The following is a 23,015-nucleotide window of genomic DNA, read 5'->3' as shown; positions in this document are numbered from 1 at the left end:
AGTGATCAATAAATCATCAACGTATAAGACAATCAAACAAAGCAAAACATCATGAGCAAAGCATCTCTAGAATCCAAGGAAAATAAAGAATACATCAATCTTATCATACCATGCCTTAGGTGCTTGTTTCAGACCAGAAAGTGCTTTGTGCAATCTGTACACCTTACCCTCATGTCCGGGAATACACCTCCTCATGTAAGTCACCATTAAGAAAGGCAGACTTGACATCCGTTTGGTAAACCAGCCAGTGCTCACGAGCAGAAAGAGCAAGAATTATCTGGATGGTGGTGTATTTGGCTGTAGGAGCAAAAGTTTCTTCATAATTCACACCCTCAATCTAAGAATACTTCTTCGCAACCAATCTGGCTTTGTGTTTGTCCTGAGATCCATCAGCATGAAACTTGGTCTTAAAGGCCCACTTAACCCCAATGACCTGTCGATGCAGAGACCGGTCCACAAGCTCCCATGTACGATTCCTCTCAATGGAATCAATCTCAACCTCCATGGCTGCCCGCCACTCAGGAAGAGCAAGAGCCTCTTTCGCTGTAGGAGGCTCATATGACTATATCACTATACTCATCAAGGCGAGGTTACAAGAATGACGCAGCTATTGTAATCTCCATGCCCATGTCAAAGATTGTGTTGAAGAATCACCAAGCTGATGAAGTTCCATATCAGAGAGATGAGAATCATGAAGAGTGATTTCCAGCCACCGTGGAATCTTGGGGGTAATCCTCCATTGCACAAGAGCATCAGGAGGAGGAGAAATCGGGAAAGGAGGAAATGGGGGTGGCAAGGCAGGGGGTAAAGAAGTTGATGGTGGTGAAGTTGGGGTGGCCAAGGAAGGAGGGGGGACCTCAATGGTAAGCTCGAGATGAGAGCGAGAATCATCTGAGGGTTCAACAAAATGAACATCACGAGAAATCATCAACGATCGCGCCTCCAGATCCCCTAATCTAGTTTGGAATGAGAGCTATATCCAAGGAATTTGCACTCCTAGACTTCGGATCAAATTTGAATCTATCAGAATCAAAGATATGAGCATAGGCATCACAACCGAAAACCCTGAAATGAGAGACAGAAAGTTTCTATCCAGTAAAAGCCTCCTCTGGATTCATATGAGAAATCAATTTTGTAGGAGAACGGTTGATGATGTAAGCAACAGTGCTCACAGCTTCTCCCCAGAAAGAGGAAGGAAGATCAAAAGAAGAAAGCATGGTACGGGCCATCTCCCGAACAGTCTTGTTCCTGAGTTCAACCACACCATTTCGCCAAGGAGAGTGAGTTGTGGAAAATTGAAGGCTTACGTCTTTCTGTGAGCAAAAATTATGGAAGGCTTTGGAGATGAATTCTCCTCCATTGTTGGAGCAGGCTTGTCGAACCTTCTATGTGGTCATAGTCTCGACCAAAGTCACCTGGGAGAAAGCTTGAGATTTTTCTGCCAAGAGAAAAACCCAAACTTTGCATAAGTAATCATCAATAATAAGCATAAAGTACATGGCTCCTCCTTGGGTAGTGGTCTGAGTGGGGCCGCACAGGTCCATATGAATGAGCTCTAGAATATGAGAAGCCTAATGAGTAGTCTCGCGAGGAAAGGCATCTCGGTGTTGCTTGCCATGAAGACAAGCCACACAAGTAGAGTGGGAGGGTTTTAGCGGTGGAAGACCCTCAACCATCTGAATTATACGACGTGCAGGTGTCGATGATCTCAAGGACAGCACTATCAAAGTAGACACCATATCCTTTCTCCACAATCCGAAAAACTAAGAGGAGATTGTTGGAGCTTGGAAAAATGAAGCACATCTCGAATGGTAGAAGACTAGCCCAAGGAAGAGTTAAGTCGCACATTACCAACCGAAGAGGCTTCCAACTTGCATCACCAATAGACACTGTCGAAGAGCTAGGACCAATGCCATGAAGAATCGTCCTGTCAAGAGTCATGTGAGTAGTACACCCACTATCAACCACCCAATCCGTTGTAAGACGTGAGATGGAAGGAACAAGAGAGTCAAAGGGAAGCTCCTCAATACCAATGAAGATAGTCACCTTGGTGGAAGAGGATTTTTGAGTTTGGTTGATGAGATGAAGAGGTTTGATTGGGGGATTTCTTGGCAAAACCACCTTCTCTCTTCTTCTTGCAACAATCAAGCTAAATGTGACCTTTGAGACCACAATAATGACAAATAAACTCTTTATGAGCGGGATTGTTGGCAGGTTTGTAACCACTTTTGTTGCACTACCATTTGCTTTTGCCCTGAGCCTAGGAAGGGTCTCGGAAGTGTCCTGGCTGGTCTTCTTTCTCATGGCCCTATCTTGAGCGACCTTACTAGCAGCCACCTTGGTGGCATCAAAGGAGCACTTAGCACTTTGCAGGTTGCGTGATCACTTGCTTGGGTATTATCAAAAATAGCAAACAATGATGTATTTTGGATGTTATCCACTAAGGATGAGCTTGACATGACCAACTACCCATTATAGTCCTATATGATGCAACATGTATTGGTAGCCAAAGGGGTTTGGAATGTTGTGGTTCGTACTGAGAAACGTACCGGTTCCTCTAATGAACATGATGCAAAAGGCACATCTACAGACAAGGACTCAATTTCACATGGCGTATTACCACCGGATAGCATGTCTCCTACGCAAGAACAAACAAAGTGGGATGGAAAAGCTCTGCAAGCACAAGCGCTGCTTGCTTTGTCAGTCAAGAGGAGTATCATTCCTCACATTCGGCGTCACCATTTTCGGCCTCTCCAGAATTCATGTGTGTGGATGGGCTTTCGATGCCCAAAAGATCAAGAATGTACAAGCTTTGGGAATGGGAGATTATCTAGTACAAAGGACATGCTCGTAGCATGGTCCAAGCACTTGAGACGGTTTCTTGGACACAAAATTGGGCTTTGGAGCTCAGGTGTCAAGTGGAAAGTATGTATATGGCGAACTCTTGAGGATTTGGGAGAGATCGAGCAATGAAACAAGTTTCAACATGGTGCTTACATCTATTTCTCATGTGGTGGAACACAAAGAGATCATCTCCTAAATTTTAGAAAAAGTTACTATTTTTGGCAAAATTTCCGTTCGCGTCATGACCCCGGAATTCGACAGAGATCGAGTATTGCCAAGCGTCGATGTGAAATTAGCTATCATCTAGGATATTTTTTGAGCTGAAGATTGTGGAATTTTTGGCCTTTGGATTTGGGACATGTGACAGATAAGAGAATAAAAGTGAGACAAGTGTCCTCACACTTGTCAATTCAGCTCTACACATAGCATTGTAGCATTTTCTTGCTTATTTGAACATGAGAGAGTTATCTCTTGGGCAAGTTTGAGCTTCAAGCAAGTTTTTGGAGGCTGAAAACTCTGATTTTTCTCCATTTCTCTTCATTTCTAAGCACACCATAGCCATATCCAGCTTGGGGAAGATGATTTTCACTACGCTACACCATCTTGCACACCCTGGATAGCTGTTTTTCAGCAAAACAGTCCTAAAGCTTGCTGAAATTTCTGGTTTTATGTGATATACATGCTGTTATACTAGTTTATGCCCTCATGGATGAGCCACATGGGCTTGTTTACAGGTTTTGGCGCTCATGGATGCGACATACAGGCTGTTATACAAGTTTATGAGCTCATGAATGAACCACATGGGTTGGTTTACAAGTTTATGAGTTCATGGATAAGCCACATGGGCTGGTTTACAGGTCTACGTGCTCATGGAAGAGTCATACAAGTTTATGCGCATATGGAAGAGCCATGTGGGCTGTTATACATGTTTGTGCGCCTATGGAAGGACATGTTAGATAGCCATATTGGATGAAGGATAGGTTTATGATTGTATATGGATAATCCGGCATCACCCATGGGAAGAGTAAGGCCCTCAAAGCTTGTACATGTTATATTTCTCCTTGGATAATGAAATACTCCAAGGGGGGGTCGACCCATTCGGGCCTCTATGTGGTGTTAGTTGTGCAACTTTTATTTTCAGCTTTGTGGATTGTTTAATGGCTGTGATTAAATGCCTAAATGTTTAATTGTGCTCATGGTCAAAGCGATGCACACCCACTCCCTTCTCGGGCAAGTTACATTCAGTCATGCAAGACTACTAAACATGATTGGGATGCACTTGCGTCATTGTACCAAGTACGTAATGAAGCATGTGTGTAAGCCCAACGGGGCGAGCAGTGACAGACTCAACCACGTACGTGTCCAAGAGATAAAAATATAAAGAGAGAGGGGAGAGAAAAGGGAATGGGGATCTTCCACAGTATACCACATTGAGCGGGGAACAAGCTCCACCCCCTTTCAGGAATTTATTCAGGAATGATCTTGTACCACCGTCGACTGTCAAATCTGCGCCGCCCGTCGACTTGTACTGTGCCACCTACGCCAGATCTAACAGATCTACGCCGCCGCTGCCAGCGCCGCCTCAAATCTACACACCCAGCCCGTCGACTGTACTCGCCACCCTAGCGCCGCCCAATTTGCTCCGTGCCGCCGCCGCCTTGCCTGTGCCGCCCAATTGCCCTTGCTGCCCTGCATAGCTCTGCAGCTACCACCGTACTGCCCAACAGTACCAGCACACTGCACAATTTGAGGTGTTTGAAAATTTTCAAAAAAAATTCAATCCCATACAAGTTTACAAGTTAACTTTGTGAGATTTGGCAATTTTTGACCTGAAATTGCACATTTTGTCTGTTGAAATTTGGGGCTTTTCACCATTGAGCCTGCAATTGCAACATTGGCACACATTGGCATTGATTTCAGCAAATTTGGTGCATAATTGCACAAGAAACTTGGGGATTTTGCATAAATTGGCACTATTTTGCAGAAATTGACACTATTTGCAGACATTTTGGGTATTACAGGCAAATTTACTTCGCATTGGGACATTTCCCCCAATTTTTTGGATATTTCAAGCACATTTACTTGCATTGGGGCATTTCCCCCAATTTTTTGGACATTACAGCATTTGGTACAGGTGACTCCAGTTCAGATTTGGTCTAATTGGCTGCTTAAAAATTGGGGCTTTTCTACATTGAGCCCATCTTTGCAGCATTCAACCAATTTACCTTTGATTTTGCCAGGATTTGAGCACGTGCAGCTTTTACAGGTGTCAGCTCATCGCGTTTTTCACGGCACATGTATACATTTGTGGTTTGCTGCAGTATAGGTATGCCATTGTGGACACTTCGACAAATTTGCATCATTGTGCAGTACACTTGCAGATTTGGGACATGCATATGTATTTCTTGTGGTGAAAGAGTTCCCTTTCAGTCCATTGATTATCCTGCTATTTATCTCCCGCATTCTTACGGTTTTGCTGGGCATTGCTTACTCGTGGTGACTTGTGACAGATTTGCTGTGTTATCATGGCCAACAGTAATAATGACCTCTTTGGAATGCTATCTCAAGAGGACAAGCTCAATGGGGATAACTACCCTATGTGGGCTTATATGATGCGTCATGTATTGGTTGCCAAGAATGTATGGCTATATGTGGATGGCACTCAGGAGCGTCCTCCTGCACCTGCTCCAACGGAAGGTGAAGTGATTCCCGCTCAATCTCCTGCAAGTCCACCTCCTCGTCCTCCTCCTACTCAGCAACAACGTACTTGGGATGCTAGGGATGCTCAGGCCCATGCATTGATTGCTCTCTCGTGCCGCAGGTATATCATTCCGCACATTTGTTCCTACACCACTACAACAGGTGCTGTCGGCGTTGCATTCAGGTCACAATGAAGGTCGTGTAGCTTACCTTCGGGGCAAGCTTGAGACTGACCGCATGCTTGAAGATGACTCTATCGATCAGTACCTTACGCATGTGAAAGACCTACGAGAGCAGCTCATTAACATTGATGAGGTCTTGACAGATGGTTATCTTGTTCAAACAGTTTTGCGTAATTTGCCCGACTCTTATCAGACATTTGGCACCACTTTGCGGTTGTTGGCTGGCAATGCACCTAATGCGGTCACTTTTGACAACCTTGTGACTCTCTTGCTCAGTGAAGAGCAATCTTGTTCCAACAGGAACAACATGATGTCTGCTGAGTCAACAATGGCTGCTCCCCTTCGTGGGAATAGATATGGGCCTAAACCTAGCCCATCGGATCCTCCCAAGACAGAGGACAAGCTTGAAAAGAAAAAGCGTTGTAATTATTGCAGGAAAACAGGGCACACCATAGAGGAATGCAGGAAGCGTATTGAGAGCGAAAAAAAGAAGAAACTGGCATCTTCTCCCAGAGGTGCAGATCAGGCCAATTTGGCTACACGTGTATCAGCCTTGACCCTTACATCTTCATCACCTGCAAAGATGTCTTTTGATGCCGTTGCTTCTGATGACTATGCTCTATAGTCTGTACTCCTTGGTATGCATTGTCTGGCAAATGCATTTCGGGGGGGGGGATTTTTACTTGCCCACATGCAGTTGGTGATGCCTCATGGTCACTTATGCTTGATGACCCTTGTGCTTGTCTATGCTAGAAGCTTTCTCTTATGTGATGTCTACTAGAGATGTCTTTTATGCTGTTTTCCCTTGCAGTGGGATTGTTTCTATAGTGTTGACATTGTCACTTTCTCACATGTGATGTTTACTGGGAGTGCCTTCTACACACTTGGCCAGTGTTGGCTTGCCCTCATGGTGTTGACATGTCACATGTATATTATTCATTGTGGGATTATGCATCTTTACACTTGCCATACATGCCACTGATCATGGCATCGCTGAGAGTTTACCCATCCACCGTCTTTGATCTTCAAGGGTCCACGAGGCATTGTTGTAATGCCTAACATAACTTGTGCCACAGTTTCAGTCGCTCTTGATGCCGAGGAGGTGCCAGAAGTTGGGGCTGCAAGACGAGGCTCTTGCCTCGTGACAATCTCCCATAGCCCCTTGGCAATTAACAAATTCTTCAACATGAAACTCCATAATGAGTAGTTGGAACCACCAAGCCGATCTTCAATTGTCATGAATGCACCAAACCCCGAAAGTTGAGTGGAAGCAGCTCTTTGAGACATCCTCACAGTAGAACAGGATTTCCCAAAGCTAGAAAGAGAATTGGAACAGGAAAGCCCCCCCCTTGATGTGAACTCTTGGGAAAATACGAGAAAGAGAGAGTTACGGGAGTGTGCGCACAAGGCACCGGGATATGACGGGATTGAAGGTGTGATCACCGAAGTATACCAAAAACAGGGTGTATAATTGAATGAGCTAACACAGGACTTCAAGAGTATTGCACAACAACAGGAGTGCCTATGGATGCTTCCACTTTACAAAACTTCCACTAATGAACAAGAATCCCCAAATATGTAGAGCACAGAGGCCTTGACTTTGACAAAAAATATACAAAAAGAAAGTCCCAAAACTAGTGTACCTCTGCTCATGTGAGCTAAGTTGCTTCTTTCCTCTTTTCCTTGGACACCCAAGAAGAGCTAGAGCTGAGAGCTAAGAACATAATAGAAGCAAAGGAGAACCATGGGCGAGTGCCTATGGATGCTTCCACTTTACAAAACTTCCACTAATGAACAAGAATCCCCAAATATGTAGAGCACAGAGGCCTTGACTTTGACAAAAAATGTACGAAAAGAAAGTCCCAAAACTAGTGTACCTCTATTGATGTGAGCTGGGACTGCTTCTTCCTTCTTTTCCTTCGACACCCAAGAAGAGCTAGAGCTGAGAACAAAACAGAGGCGGAGGAGAACCATGGGCGAGGCAGTTATCTCAGACAAGGACCAAGCAGGTCTCAGAGCTGACTCAGCAGCGCACGAACGCACGGCTGAGCGGCACGAACGCACGGCTGAGCGGCGCGGACGCCTGCACCTCTGTCCAGCCGGCCGGCGGAGGTGATGCGTTCGGCACTAGTGCCGTCTGATTGGCCAACGATGACGAGCTCTAAGGTGGTGGCTCACGGCGCTGGGATTTGAGACGGCCAACGACAACTCTGAACGGTCGCAGGCGACGAGCAAGCAAGATCTGAACGTGAAGCTCCACAAGTTGCAACAACATTAGCTCTGATACCAAATGTTGACTAGTGCCTTGAGTGCAACCACACACCAGTGGGGAGAAGAGGGAGAAAGATGATAATCAACAAGATAATTAGCATAATATTAAAGGGACTGAGAAAGTACAAGATGTAGTGGAAAGCATAAATTCATTATAGAAGTAGATCCTTTTTATAGGAGAGACCTCATTACATATTCTAAAGCATATGCTAGATATGCTACCACCACATATGCCTTTAAAGAGGCTGTTCTCACACAAGAGACTTATACATACTAGCATTTGTTCACTCACATTGAAACCGCTTTATTTAAGGTCTACATTTAGTGGTAGTTTACTCAACCACCTAGCACTTGTTTATTCCCACATTAATCACTATTATTTAACAAAAACAGATCTATCATGCATACAAGAGATCAAGCCAAGGTAAATACTTTCCTCAGGGTAGTTACAAGCCGAAATCAGAGTTATCGGGCAAGCTTCCAGACAAGGAAGGTGACAAGGCAAAGAAAAAGAGAAAATGCAACTATTGCAGGAAACTTGGTCACTACATTAATGAAGGCAAGAAACGGTTGGAGAAGGAGAAAAAGAAAGACTCAAGTATAGTTCTAATTGATGCGTCAACATCTAATGAAGAAAACAAAGAATCTGAACAATATGCACAATGCACATGATGATTGGGCTTTCATTGTACAATGCAGTTATGATCCTTTGCATAAGGATGTATGCATGGCTGTTACACATGTACATGTCTGGTTCACTTTGTGGATGACATATGTATTGTTCATGATCACAGTGATGACAATGCAATGGTTGCTTATGATACTTTGTCTCATGGCCTTTGCAAGCTAGATGCATATGAAAGACAAAAGCATGCTGTACATACAGTCTCTGTCACAAAGGCAATGGGTGATGCTATGCTGTGGCATGCACCCTTTCGTCACTTAAACTATGACATAGTGTCCAAGCTGCCAAAATCTTTAAACACATGCATTCCACACTTGGATGCCCCATGGACATATATACACAATGTTGGAGTGGAGATCAATGTAGCAACACAAACATAGATGCAACAAGCAAAGAGAGAGAGAGATTGATGAGAATGAGTGAAGTACAAGTGAAGTGACATGATAAGGTCACTAACACACTGATAAGAGTGCATACATACGCTCGGAAAAAAAACCTCCTAAAGAGGAAAAAAGTGTCCGGAGGGCCAACCCATTATTAGCCTATGTCCACACATCACTACCATATAAATGCTACAAATCCCCCGTATGCTTGTGGCATTTCCCTAATCGCACGGCTCCCCAATCCTTACAAGATTAGAATCTAATCCCGAGAACCTTCTCCTGAGAGAGCCTTCGTGAACATATCTGCCCATGTTTCTATACAGTTAGTATACTATTAACTATACATAATACAGGTAGCAGGCTGCTCTAGCCTACTGCCTACAGCCTATATCAAGCTTTTTTTCCCATAACTAAAATGGGAATTTTATCACAACCTATGCAAGCAACAGGTTACAAGGTATTTCTCTTGCTGCTTGCAACTTTGCAAGATGCCTCGCGCACAGGATCCCTTGTGGAGCAATGTCACATGGGAGAGCAAGTATGTAGGCTCAAGCTCGGGAAAATGGAGGTGCAATTTTTGTGCAAAAGTGCATCCTGGCAGCATTACACAGTTGAAGGCACACTTCACACATACAAAGGGCAAGGGGTGGGACCTTGTAAGGTCGTACCAAGGCACATTTATGAAAGCCTTAAGGCTTGGAAGGCTAAGGAAGTAGGCCTTCCTGTTGAGAAGATCGTGGATCCTGAGCATTTAAGAGAGGCTGCCATGACTGTGGAAGAGCAAGATTCTAAAGTAGGTGACATGCAAAGTCAGTATCATGGGACTTTTACTGTTGGGGGTAGCTCTAGTTCACAACCTCGAGCAAAGACGACAGCTTTACCTTTCTTGAAGAAAGGGCATATGAAGGCAGGGTTTCAAAAGGCTGCCATGAAGGAGGTAACAAGGGAGATAACCAAGCTTTTTGTGCAGTGTGCATTGTCCTTCAATATTTTGCGGACTCCTCTACGGAGGACAACAATTAGAGCAATCCCACACATATGTTGTAAGTGGGATGGTCCCTCATATGAGGCCTTACGTACTACAGAGCTTCGGAGAGAGAAGCTAGTAGTTGAGACAGAGATGGAGCCTCTTAAGGCTACTTGGGTAAAGTATGGGTGTACTTTGATGTGTGATGGCTAGTCAGATGTGAAGAAGAGGAGTGTTTATAACATTCTGGTCTCCTCATGCCAAGGCACTATGTTTATTCGTGCCATTGATGCCTCTGTGGCGGGGACAGTGGTGACAAGGGAGTTCATCTTCACGCATATACACCAGGCTATACAGGAGATTGGCCCAGACAACATTGTGCAAGTGATAACATACAATGGGTCGAATTGTGTTTCCATGGAAAGGATGCTTGAAGAAGAGTTTCCCAAGATTGTATGGACACCTTGTGCTGCACATAGCCTTGATTTGATGATAGAGGATGTGGGAAAGCTAGATTGGGTGAGGAACATTTTTTCTATAGCCTCTAGTATGGTGAACTTTGTCACCAAAAGGCCTAGAGTGCTGAGCATGTATAGAGCCAATTCTAATCTAGAGCTCTTGAAGCCATCCAAAACCCGCTTTGCCTACATGTTCATTGTGGTGAAGAGACTCGTGAGGGTGCACCATGGCCTAATGCGCACAGTGGTATGTCGTGAGTGGGCAACATGGGATGACAAAGATGCACCAAAGTCAATTTCATTTGCTCATATGGTCATCAGGAAGACTTGGTGGAATGATGCGCAGGCACTTGTCAAGACACTCAATCCCATGTATAGTGTCCTTCGACTCACGGACATGAAGGGGAGTACCATTGGGCTCCTCTATGAGTTCATGGACAAGATTGGAGAAGCCCTCGATGCTTGTACATTATTGTCTCCTGAGAGGTATCACTCTTATTCTTTCTCTTGAAGTTAGATAGATCATAGAACTTGGAAGATTGAAGTATATACTCATTGCTTACTTTTTGTTTTTCCACTTGCAACTTTGAACTCATATGCAGAGTTGAAGATATTAGGGAGATATGGAACCAACGCTAGGATTGGTTTCTTAGGCCAATCCACGCAGTTGCACACATTTTGCATCCTCTTTGGAAAAGTGAGGAGCAGTACTTGAGTGAAAAGCTAGAGGCAGGATGGAGCTCTTACATTTCCAGGCTAGTGGGTAGTGATGTGCAACTTATGAGAAAGCTAGAGGATGAGCTTCTCATATATCGGAACAATAGCCATATGTTTGGACGGCCAACAACACAACTGAGGGACACGCAGTTGGAGCCTGTGTCTTGGTGGGAGAAATATGACATTGGTACTCTAGATTTGGTAAGTAACAAATTACTAAGTATAACTTGTCTAAGAATATTGACAGTCTTATACTTCTATTCAATGATGAATGGTGTTGATTTTTATTTACGGAGACGCATTGCCATGAGAGTTCTCTCACAAGACTGTAGTTCAGGACCTTGTGAGAGAAACTAGAGTACATGGGCACTTTTCCACACCAAGAAGAGAAATAGGCTCTCAACTGCACAATTGGAGAGGCTTGTGTTCTGTCATTGCAACTTGCGATTGATAGAGCAGAAAGGGAACCCCATCGAGCCTTGCCAAGTCAATCCTGACAAGATTGATATCACAACGTGCAAGGAGATCCCCGACATCCCTCAGGAGAACAGAGATATCTATTCCATGCTGTATGAGGAGATTACAGCTACATCTCATGGTACACGTTCCCAGGTAGTTGCTAGTACCAGTGCGACACAAGCAGATCATGAGGATGAGGCATATGAGGACTCAGCCAGTGGTACTAGTAGTGAGAGTGAGGATGAGCGTGATGGAGAGGATGATGAGGATGATGGGCAAGAGGATGAGCCTTGAGTCATTTATCTATGTACTTTTTTTTGGATTTGGTGGACCATGGGACATTGTGTGATTGTCATGACTCTTGGGAGTCATCATGATTTATCTTTATTATGATGTTTTTTATCATTGTGTTAAGTGAAGTACCAGACTCTTGGCTGCCCAGTATCATGTATGGAATGTGGATTGTAGAGAGATGAATATAGGTGTTGTTTTCTAGCATTGAATCATTGTTTACATTGAATAATAATGAATCCAATGTGGATTGTACAGAGATGAATATAGGTGTTTACATTGAATAATAATGAATCCAATGTGGATTGTAGAGAGATGAATATAGGTGTTGTTTTCTAGCATTGAATCATTGTTTACATTGAATAATAATGAATCCAATGTGTTTTCTTATGAGGCATGTTTTTCAAGTATTCTGCCTGCTCAAATAAATAGGCTAAGTAGTAGTACCTAAACACTTATTTCTTGTACTACTGTACATTCTATATTAAAAAATATTTTTTTTTAAATTTTTGTTTGAAACTTTTTTTTGCCGTTTCAAAAAGTTATAAAACTTCTGAAACGTTTCTAAAACCCGTTTCAAATCAGGTGTTTCTGAAACTCCTAGTAACTATGAAAGACGGGAGTGTATCAAAGATGTCATGTGAGAATACATTTTGCTATTTTTTACATAAAAGCATGGGCTGAACTGAGTTCTTAACAGACATCTCAACTCACCAAAACCCACTTTGTGGCCGGATGGTAGAGTATATACCTTTTGCTTTTTGAGCTATATCCTACAAAAATACATTTTACAGCCTTATCATCCAGCTTATTGCATTGATGGGCACAAGAGCATATGCAATACAACCAAAAACACGCAAATAAGCCACACAAGGCTTCCTACCATTCCAAGCTTCATAAGCGGTAATTATCTCAAAGACCTTGGTGGGACATCTGTTGGTACACATAACTACCTCTAACCAAAAAACATGAGGTGAATACTCACCTTTAACCATGCAACGTGCCATCTCTATGAGAGATCTGTTCTTCTCTCATCCACACCATTTTGCCGAGATGTATAAGACATTGATGTTTCATGCCTCTTTCCGCTATATATACATGATACTCCTTTGACATATACTCTCCCCCTCGATCTGTAGAAGGGTGCCAACTTTACATGCAGACACATTTTCAACCATAGAAACAAAGGGTCTAAAGCATGTAAAAACCTTTGACTTTTACCTTCAACAGATACACCCAAGTGTGCCTGGAATAGTCATCAATAAAAGTCATAAAGTAGAGACATCCCTCAATCGATGGTGTCCTCATAGGACCACATACATCACTATGTATAAGCTGTAATTTCTAGACATCCCTAACAGATCCATCTTTCGGGAGTGGTGTCCATTGCATCTTGCCCGAAATGCACCCCTCACATACATGTTTGACGGAAGCCTCAAGCTTTGGCAACTCTGACACCATCTCTTGCCTTCTAAGGCACAACAAACTACCAAAATTCAACTAGCCAAAGTGGGCACGCGATAGCTCCACATCACTGCTAGCATGTGTGATAGTAACTAAACAAGTATTATGTGCCAATCTCTCATACCTATCCAACTTGTAAAGCCCATGGTACCACATACCACAGTAATGTCTCCATCACTCCGATCATGAATTGTACACCTATCATCAACAAATCAGACCACTAGGCCTGCCCTAAGCAATGGCAGAGACTGACAGCAAGTTCTTTTTATGTCTGGCACAAACAAGACTTCTGAGAGAGTGATTGTCCCACCATTTGCAGCAATGAGAACAACCTTATCAACTCCTTTTATTGGATACAAGGAGTTGTTTGCACACGTAACTCTTCCTCCTTGTGAGAAGTAGACTCAAGTGAGAAAATAAATCACGCTGAGAAGTAATGTACTTGTTAGCACCACTATCAAAGTACCAAACATGCTGATCTATCACGGACATGCATACATCATGGACAGAAGGATCGTAATTGCAGTGCACAATGAATGCCCAATCATCATATATATAGTTTGTTGACTCCTTTTCAGCTATTGTGCTAATGCATCAGCCACAGCCATGTCTAACTCTTTTTTCTTCTCCTTCTCCAACCTATTTTTGCATTCATTGATGTAATGGCTTGACTTCCAACAATAGTTGCATTTGCCTTACTTCTTAGGCTTATCACCTCTCTTCTCAGCATCCTTTCCAAAAAACTGGGCTGATTCTGCCTTCTTTGAGAAAAGGCTTTGCTTTACCTTTTTGACTAGCAACAAATGCCTGATCTCCCAGACGCATACTAGTTCGGTTTTGCTAAGATTTCTTAACCTTGTTAGAATCGTATGTCACTATTTGGCTTCCTAAACGACAAGGTATCCTTAAATGAGTGCAAGGATGGATTCTCACTCCATCTTTCTATGCATTTAGACACCACTTTAACTGGTGAATCACCCTTAGGATGTCCAGTGTTTAGGCTTTGCTGATATGATCAAGAGTCCTATGGCATGGGCTGGCATTTCCAAGAGGATGGAAGCTTGGCTGATATGATCAATAGCTCTTCTGGTAATTCTAGTGACTAGTAGGCCTGGAGGTGTGATCTGTATGGCTAGGAACACTGGTACTCGGGATCATCTAGAATGACTAGATCCCTGGGTGAGATATATGGCTTGATAATAGGGGATTTCCAATACAAATTTGCATATGCATTGCATTTTGTGTGTGCACGGAGATAGAAGATTTGTTACATGCATGACTTGTTTTCGTGTCCTACATGCATGTATATGTCCAGTCTCGTAGCGCTAGGGACGCCCCGAACTAGTGGTTACAAGGTTGTGTGGATGCCTTTGCTTGTTGATTAGTGATTGACTTCATGTAGGTGCCAAAACTGGCCATCAAAAGTAACAAAATCCATGTTTAGGACAGTCAAAATTTATAAGATGGAGCATTCACACCCACATTAAAAATGAGTGTGAACACCCCAATGGGCACAAGCCCATAAGTCTTATTACAGGGAAGGACTTTAATTATCAAAGAAGCCCAATATTGTTGACATGGGTTTTAAGTACATTAAAATAAAAGAAAGTACTTTAAGGCATCCCATGTGGGCAACATGCTAGTGCCTTCGAATGCATAACAGCAAAGGTCGTCGACGTGGGAAAGAGGGACAACTGACAAGTGCTCTCTCTTCTGGCAGAGCAAGCGAAGGCAACTCTCGCATTCTCTTCTTGCAGACCAAGCGAAGGCGACTTTCTCTCTCTTACCAGGTGGACTAAAGCGAAGGGATTATTATCTTCATCCTCTCTTACACACACACCGGGGCTACACAAGTGGGTGGTGAACCATTCAATTTAAGTATGGGACCTCCTAAAGACCCCATCAAACTCTTCACTTGGTAGGTATGTGTCTAGAAAGTCATGCTGCACAAATGTTTCAAGTTGAGATTGAAGACTAGATGAGCAAGGCTCTCTAGGTGCATCCAACAAGTGTGAGACTGGGAGCGTTTGTGAGATCACATAGCCAACTATGTGAGACTGGACCCCTCCTGTGAAATCCACATTAGACTGGTGTGAGGCTGGAAACACCCCTTGCCTTGGGCTTGGGTGGAGGAACTGTTTTCTTTGTTTTCATTCTTAGTACTTGGAAATCTAGGCTTGGGTGGAGGAACTATTTTCTTTGTTTTCATTCTTAGTACTTAGAAATCTAGTGCAACAGCACCCTCTACATGTATCTATAAATTTTCTTCGTTTTCATTCTTAGTACTTAGAAATCTAGTGCAAGAGCACCCTCTACATGTATCTATAAATACTCTCTGTAATAAAGTCTTTATAGAGTGGGAGAGGGAGGAGGGCCCGTTCCAGACCCATTGTGTTGTCAAATTTTCCAAACCTTCAATACTCACTAAACTAAGTGTGGGTGAGTGTGGTTGTAATTGGTAAAGTTTTCTGTACTGAAGAGTCTTTAATGTGAGGTTTAATATTCCTGAGAATTTGGATTATATCGCCCCCACCTCAGTTTCAGCTGTACTAGGTATCTTCTATAAGTCTTATGGGACAGCCAACCAAGTAGAGGAGTGGTTTTTATGAGCTCAAGATTCAAACCAAAGGCAGCAATCAACAAGGGATTTCTCTAGCATCACGTTTCAACTATCGAGAAAAGGCCTCCAAAAGGTAGCTTCAAAGTGATTTAAACCATGCTTCAAATGAGATCTGGGGCATTATTTACTCTTTTTTTAACCATTTGGACCCTGTAGAACAACGTAAAAAGTCCTCTTTTACTATTTCTATGGACTGTTTTTAGGCACCCACTTTGGGCCACTGCTGCTGCCCAGCTTGCCTGCTGGCTGGTCCTGGCTGTAATTTCCTTCTTCAATTGCTTAACTTCATATGTTCCATGCACTGTTGGTTGCCTGCCCAACACTCTCATAAGCTAGTGCATCAAATATCCTCCCTCCCCACTGTGATAGCCTTTTGAGCTCCTTTCTGACCTCTGACAATGAGACAGACGAATGATGCAATCTCGTGAAAGATGCAGTATGATATCAAAAGAGCTACATTGAAATGCACATTGTCCACAAATAAGAACATAAGGAAGTTGGATCAGAGGGGTAAGGTACCATCATCAAGCCCTGGAGCTGTTGGGCAATGTTGATGGTGGCCACTGATGAGGAGGATCAGCTCAAACAAGCACACAGATGAATACAATAGAGATAATCCTGCATCATGCAAAGATAGAGGAAAAAAAGAATGCATTAAACCCTAAAATTCTAAGCATCGGGAAAAAGAATACATTAGAAACCCTGAAAATCAGTGCACCATTGCTGTGTAATATGAAAAGAGAGAGGGGGCAGTGCAACAAGTGAAAAAACAGTGTTGGTGTGCTCAATGAAGTGCGTTTGTCTGTTGAGTTGGAAAGGATGCAGGGAACCTAAATCTTCCTTTCTATTTCTGTGTTTCGAAGGCCAGTCACCCTCAGTACAACCCTTAAAACAGTGCACTAACTGAACCAAGCAATGCTGCAAAGCTCAGTGAATAGAAGTCTCTCTGCCAGAAATACCCTAGCCGCATTTCTCTGTTCAGGAAACCCTAAAGGGTGTCAGGAGCAATGCAGCTAGGCTCGAAGGACACAAATCTCCATGAGAAACATGTACGACACTGTCCAGAAAACCCTAGCCTGCGCTAAGTATATAATGAAACAGCTTTCTCGTTGCATTTCAATGTGTTCCTTGGCCCCATTCCTGTTCCATTTTGCTTTACAAAACAGCTCCTGTTATCAAAAAAACCCTAACTACGTTTCCTGTGCAAACCCATATTCTGCGTAGAAAAATAGAAATGGAAACCCTAGCTATGGCCTCCTCTCTCATTCTCTCGGCATTTCAACGCCTGTAACGCATACCTGTGCCAAAGGCCGATTCGAAGAAAAAGAAGAAAACGCAGAGAGGTTCCTCCGAAGCTCAGATGCAAAGCTTTGTACAGCGGAACCTCTGCTTCTGTTGCTGAAGCTGGCTATGGCGGGAGAAGAGCTTGGGACAAGCACCGCGGCCCAGTGTGGAAGGGAAGTGAAGCCAAATTCTTTCAAAAAAAAACATGTCTCCCATTGAAAAATACCCAAAAAAAAAAGCTGTCTTGTCAAATACAAATATATTATCCTTTCAAAGGAATGTTGACTACAAATCTCGAAAAATATGAATAATAACCCCATCTCGAAAAAGATTGATAAATATATTTATTTTTTTGGGGTTTTTTCTTGCGAGTGCTACCAAGCGCAATCCAGAGCTCTGTATTTTTTAATAAATATTTTGTTTTACTTATTTATTTATATTTATATCAATAATATATTTCTATATGCTTAACAACTAAAACTTTGCCTTCTAATCATTTAAATTAAAAGAGATGCTTAAGTGCACCATTTGCACTATGAACTCTTGGCAATAAATAATCCTTCGAAAAAAAACCCACCTTAACTATTATAATTATTAGCACCACACGCTTGATGTGTGCATTTGTATCGTTTCCATGTGTATTTAGTCTAAGTTCATTGAAGCTCGAGTTTTTGTGTGTTATGATCGAGACAGAAATTGAGTTATTTTCTTCTTCTTTTTTTGTTTGGCGACTAATCTACTATTTTTATTACAACCCGGATATGTTGGTTACAACACACACCCACCATCCGACAAGTCAACACGGCAATAGTTATTCCAGTCATGTTATTCCCCAAGGTTGTGGGTTCCAATCACGCTGGGTGGCTACGGTGGATAATTGAGTTATTTTCAAGTAGGTAGTGCTCACACCACCACATGCACCTCTTGTTATTGTTATTGTTATTGTTATTGTTATTGTTATTGTTATTGTTATTGTTCATCTTTCATGTGATTTTCCATGGTGAAGACCTCTCATAACACCAAGAAATGGTGACTATAATTCTTTCCTTATTGATATCATGACTTTATTTAATCATACAAATAGATCAGTTGGATAATCAAGTCCATTGAAGTGAAATAAATTATGCCTAAGCTATGAGCATGTACTGCCTAACTTCCCTTGCCTTATAACCTAAGTAAAATGTTTACTAAAAGGGTGGGAAGTTTATCAACATATGTGCCAATGTAAAGTAGATTCTTTACACATGCGTGTTTCTTTTTTTATGTCTGCGGAAAAAATATTAAAACATTGTCTTATCAAAAGAAGAGACATATATGTATAAAGTTCTAACTTTAAATTTGTGAGTTGACAACCAAATAAAGAAAAACAAAAGCTAAAACATGACTTGCAAGAACTTGCAAAGGTGCACATAACAAAGGAAATATGGCCACAACATATTTTTGGACGATGATATATTTGAACCAAAAGAAGGAAGGGCTAGTCAAAATGATCACTTACCCACCATTGGTATTTTTTAGTACCATTAGAATTAGCTCAATTGTATGCTATTTTGATCTCCCAAAAAGCAATCAATATTACAATATTTTTCATGTTTCCTCCTTTCAACTGCACAAAACAAGAATATTTTTTCATCCTCGTAGGTTTGAGCTTGTCTTAAAAAGCCCCACCCATCACCACAAAATGACAAGGGTTCAAAGATCAACCGGTGTTGTGAGGAATCCTTTATGCCTCCACATGGTGGGTTTTGCCTTGTTTTAGGCTCCTCCATGTATGTGTTAAGTATTGAAACAAAGACAACACATTGAAAAAAGGAAAAAGGTGCAAATTTTATAAATGCTGCCTTGGTACTTCCTTTACCAATCGTATGTGATTCTTTTTACATTGCTTGCAAAAAGAGTCCTACATCCTCTCAACTTATCTTGTCACCTTCATGTGCTTTGTCCTTCCCAATGCAAGGTTGCTTAATTGTCAAACAAGACATTCACGTGTCAAACAAATTTTTAGATATCTATTTCCAGGCATCATTCTTTATTTTTTAAAAAGATCTCTATTTCCACTCAAAATGTGTGTGACGTGAAGGTGCAAGAGGGCTCTTTTATCTCATTAAGTCTATAATCTTTTTCTTTGTATGTGTGCACACATATATGTGGAATGTTAGGGTGACTTCTTATGATGGCATCTTTTTTGTTCATTTCAGCTGCATGCAAGGTATTTGTAAATCTTTTGTTAGCCTCGAGATAGTTTACCTCGACTTGTAGCTCTTGGAAAGCTTGTAAGGCATCCTCTTTTTCCTTCTGCAATGTCCCAATGGCTTTGTCTTTCTTGTTCAAAATTTCTTGGTTTGCCAAGAGCTGGGTTGTGATCCTGTCAAACTCTACTGCAAACTTCAATTGTGCCTATGATTGCATTCTCTCCATCTATCTGATGCATCTTTAGGTTTAAGTGTTTCGTGAATATAGGCCTCCCACAATCTTATCTGCTCTTGCAAGATGGAAATATGTTGTGTGCAACTTCTGCGGCCCTTTGTGCCTTTGCATTGTGAAGCCGAGATAGTTAAGCTGCAAAATGTTGGATCAACTCGTTACATCTAGCTATCCTTGAAGGTTATACACATCAAGCATTAGAAGGTGGCAAGGGCATTGGTCAAATCGAATGGCATGATGATGATGATGCAATATGCATAGGTTCCTCAATATGCATAGACGAAGATATGTTAGTACACACTCAATGCCCACCTCTCAGCATGTATCCCACACCTATGTTTGGTGCAAAGACCCCCATTATGAAGAAAAACCATTAGTGCACATGTCTTTGATGGGAACCCCGGCTTAGATACTAATGGGGTCATTATTTGTGACCATTGATGGTTAGGAGATGATCGGCGGTGCTAGCATTAGCCGGGGCCCGACGATATGGAGAATATTATAAGAATATTCCCTAGGATACTTAAGTTCATTATTAGTGGGCAGTGGTTGGCCGTGTTCTTGATACACGAGTGGTGATCACATCCATACCACGTAACCGCCATCTACGTTGTATACACGTCTACCACACCACCTATAGCACTATATATGGACACAATTATCACAAGGTAAGGTTCCAACACTTATGAGTATCCACATCCTCCACACTTAGTACTTCCTCCATCCATAGTCTATCTAGATCACCATTTAAGCTTTACTTGAGAGCCCACGGGTGGACAGCACCATCACATTGTACTTGTCTCATAATTTTTAAATTCTCTATCTATTACATTGTCCATTGCTCTTTGTTTTGCTTTCTATCTTTCTGTTGTGCTATATTCTTATAAGATACATAAGATAATCCTTCCACTTGGAGTGCATGCAGAGGTCATGAATGAATATCTCGAGGATCTTCCAAAAGAGATCCTTGAAAGCTATACCCATCAAACAACATTGGAAGGTGGTAGGGGCATTGGTCAAACTGAATGTTATGATGCGATACGCATAGGTTCCCTATGACCCTCTTCTCTAAAAATCCATCACCACAAGTTTGTGGTGTGAAGGTCCTGATTTTTGCATCTTGGAGAACGCCTATGGGTTTGGTTATGTTTTCGTTAGCAAAACAAGCTTTACTACAAGCTTCACTACAAGGCTTATGCCTATGAATGATTATGGTGACACCACCACCATCCAAGAATCACTTTGAGACCATAACACCCTTATACATGACAAGTAACACGATGTTGTCACTTTGAAAATGGTGTCCCACCTTATTCATGGACATTTTTTGTTGTCCTTTGGCTTTGGTTATGGAGGTTTGTGGTGCTCAATAGGGCATGGCTTATCCTCGTTCTCTTCGGTGTCAAGTTGAACTGTGTGAGCTCTTAAGTTTCCATTTATCTAGTCGGATAAGTCACTCCAAAGTTGTAAATTTCCTTAAAAAGAGAACTTATCAAAACTTGGACTTCTAAGGACAAGAAGACTGTAACACCTCGTGCAGACGACATTCGCTTAATGGGTTCATACTCACTCTAAGGTGGACTAGGACCTCCCAATGTGTAAGGGATGTGCATTAATGAACGAGATAAGGTCATTGAGGATCGCATTAGAGAAATATGTTATGCGGGCTATGGTGACCCATGGAAGGCCAACTTTCACCTCCCACTAAATCCTCCCTCACTACATCTAGCAATGTGGGGCTTGGTTGGATTGGTTCTTCTAGAGGTAAAGGCTCTAAAACTGGTTCTATTTGTGACCTCTTTTGAGAATGGTTATGGGTCTATCTGAGACCTTGGGAAAAATCTGAGGTTCCCTTACTAGGTTTATAATAAGTTATGGGATAGGTCTTGGACATGCTCATGTGGGGCTAGTGGTTCATATTTAACCACTTGCTCTGATTCTCACTCTAGTTTAGCATGCACCTTCGTCAAAAGATCTTGGGCTTGCTTTATTCTCCAACATAGGGTTGGGGTACTCCTTGAGTTTTGTCAAAATGTTTTTAAATTTATGGGATTCTCCTCCTTTGGAAGAGCGGGTTTGAGCAGGAGATCATTCGCTATCTGTAGAAGAGGTAGCCTTGGAGCTTTCATGTGAGCTACTTTCAATGGTTATAATGTCGTTTCCCTTGCAAACTAATCACCCGTTGCATTTACACGTGTACTCTCTGAGGTCTTCTTCTTTTAGACCTATGATTTTGGTTCATTAGCCATTTTTTGCGCTATTACGACCTATGGGGGTTGCACCTTTGGTTCTTTGGCTACTTGCTTTGAGGTTGAAGCCTGGGCTTTCTGCTTATTAAGACAGAACCTGATGTTTCTTTTGTTGTCACCCTCATCTTAGCTTGGAGCCTTGTGAGTGATGGCATTAAGGGGACCATGTGAATAAGTCCTCTTGTATGCTAACAAGTTAAGGCTCATCAAAGTGGTAGCAGATGCTTTTGGCATGAGAGTGATTATTACTCTATTGGAAATTCCTTCTTAGCATGGTTGAATTTACACTTGTAGCATGTTCCTTAAGAGATCATGTTGGGGTTTGGCTATGTGAGCTAAGTTCATACGAAAAAAGATGTGAGCCTACACACGACCCTGCAAACATGAACCTGGATGTATGTGAGCCTAGAGACGTGAGCCTGTACATGAGTTGTGAGATCTAGATATGTGAGCCTAATGAACTGAGCGTGGACACTTGAGTCGTGAGAGCGCAGCTGCACACATGAGCCTAGATGCACCAGCCTTAACACGTGAGTCTACACGTGTGAACTTGGACATGTGAATCTAGAGATGTGAACTTGGACATGCGAGCCTAGTAGAGACGTGAGCCCAGACGCCAAAAAAATTGTGTTTGAAATTATTTTAAAACCTGCACCAAAAGCACTAGGGACCTTTGATCCGAACTTGAACTGGACTAATTATTGGAAATAATAATATAATCAACTATTATAGTACATCAAACAAAAATTCCTCAAAATAACCAAGCCTTTAATCATAGCAAATGAGTAGCACTCAGCAGTAGAGTCCTCCCCTGTTAAGAAGGCTAGACTCCTTCGGATTCACATAAAAAATGAGGAGCTTTAGGAAGAAATGAGCTAACAGAACACAGATATGAGTGGAGGAAGAGCACAACACTTGCAAACAAGAGGCCACCGTGATCCTCCGAGCTGTAGATTAGCTTTGTAAACAGCACCATAAATTTTATGAAGAAAGCATTAAATTACCCTATTTTTTGGC

General features: G+C 42.2%; 1 protein-coding gene across 4 annotated transcripts in view; it reads right to left on the bottom strand.

The window, feature by feature from the left end:
* The window catches only part of LOC147611157 (uncharacterized), a 61,835-nt gene extending 44,298 nt beyond the window's left edge, over positions 1–17,537 (bottom strand). The window contains exons 1-2 of one of the 4 annotated variants that reach the window (XR_015263971.1): positions 17,340–17,537; positions 16,561–16,659 (exon numbers count right to left, since the gene is read on the bottom strand). Coding sequence is in view for 2 of the 4 variants with exons in the window: in XM_086785826.1 (XP_086641952.1) it covers positions 16,561–16,566 (6 nt within the window). In the remaining 2 variants the exon portion in view is untranslated. The remainder of the gene's footprint in view (positions 1–16,560; positions 16,660–17,339) is intronic. The other 3 variants (XR_015263970.1, XM_086785826.1, XM_086785825.1) reach the window with 3 other exon arrangements.
* Positions 17,538–23,015: the final 5,478 nt, after the last annotated feature.

The sequence above is a fragment of the Cibotium barometz genome, chromosome 48 (genome assembly GCF_041138505.1).
Source record: "Cibotium barometz isolate CiBa-2024 chromosome 48, ASM4113850v1, whole genome shotgun sequence".
Lineage (NCBI taxonomy): Eukaryota > Viridiplantae > Streptophyta > Polypodiopsida > Cyatheales > Cibotiaceae > Cibotium > Cibotium barometz.
This window is presented reverse-complemented; position numbering and strand designations above follow the sequence as displayed.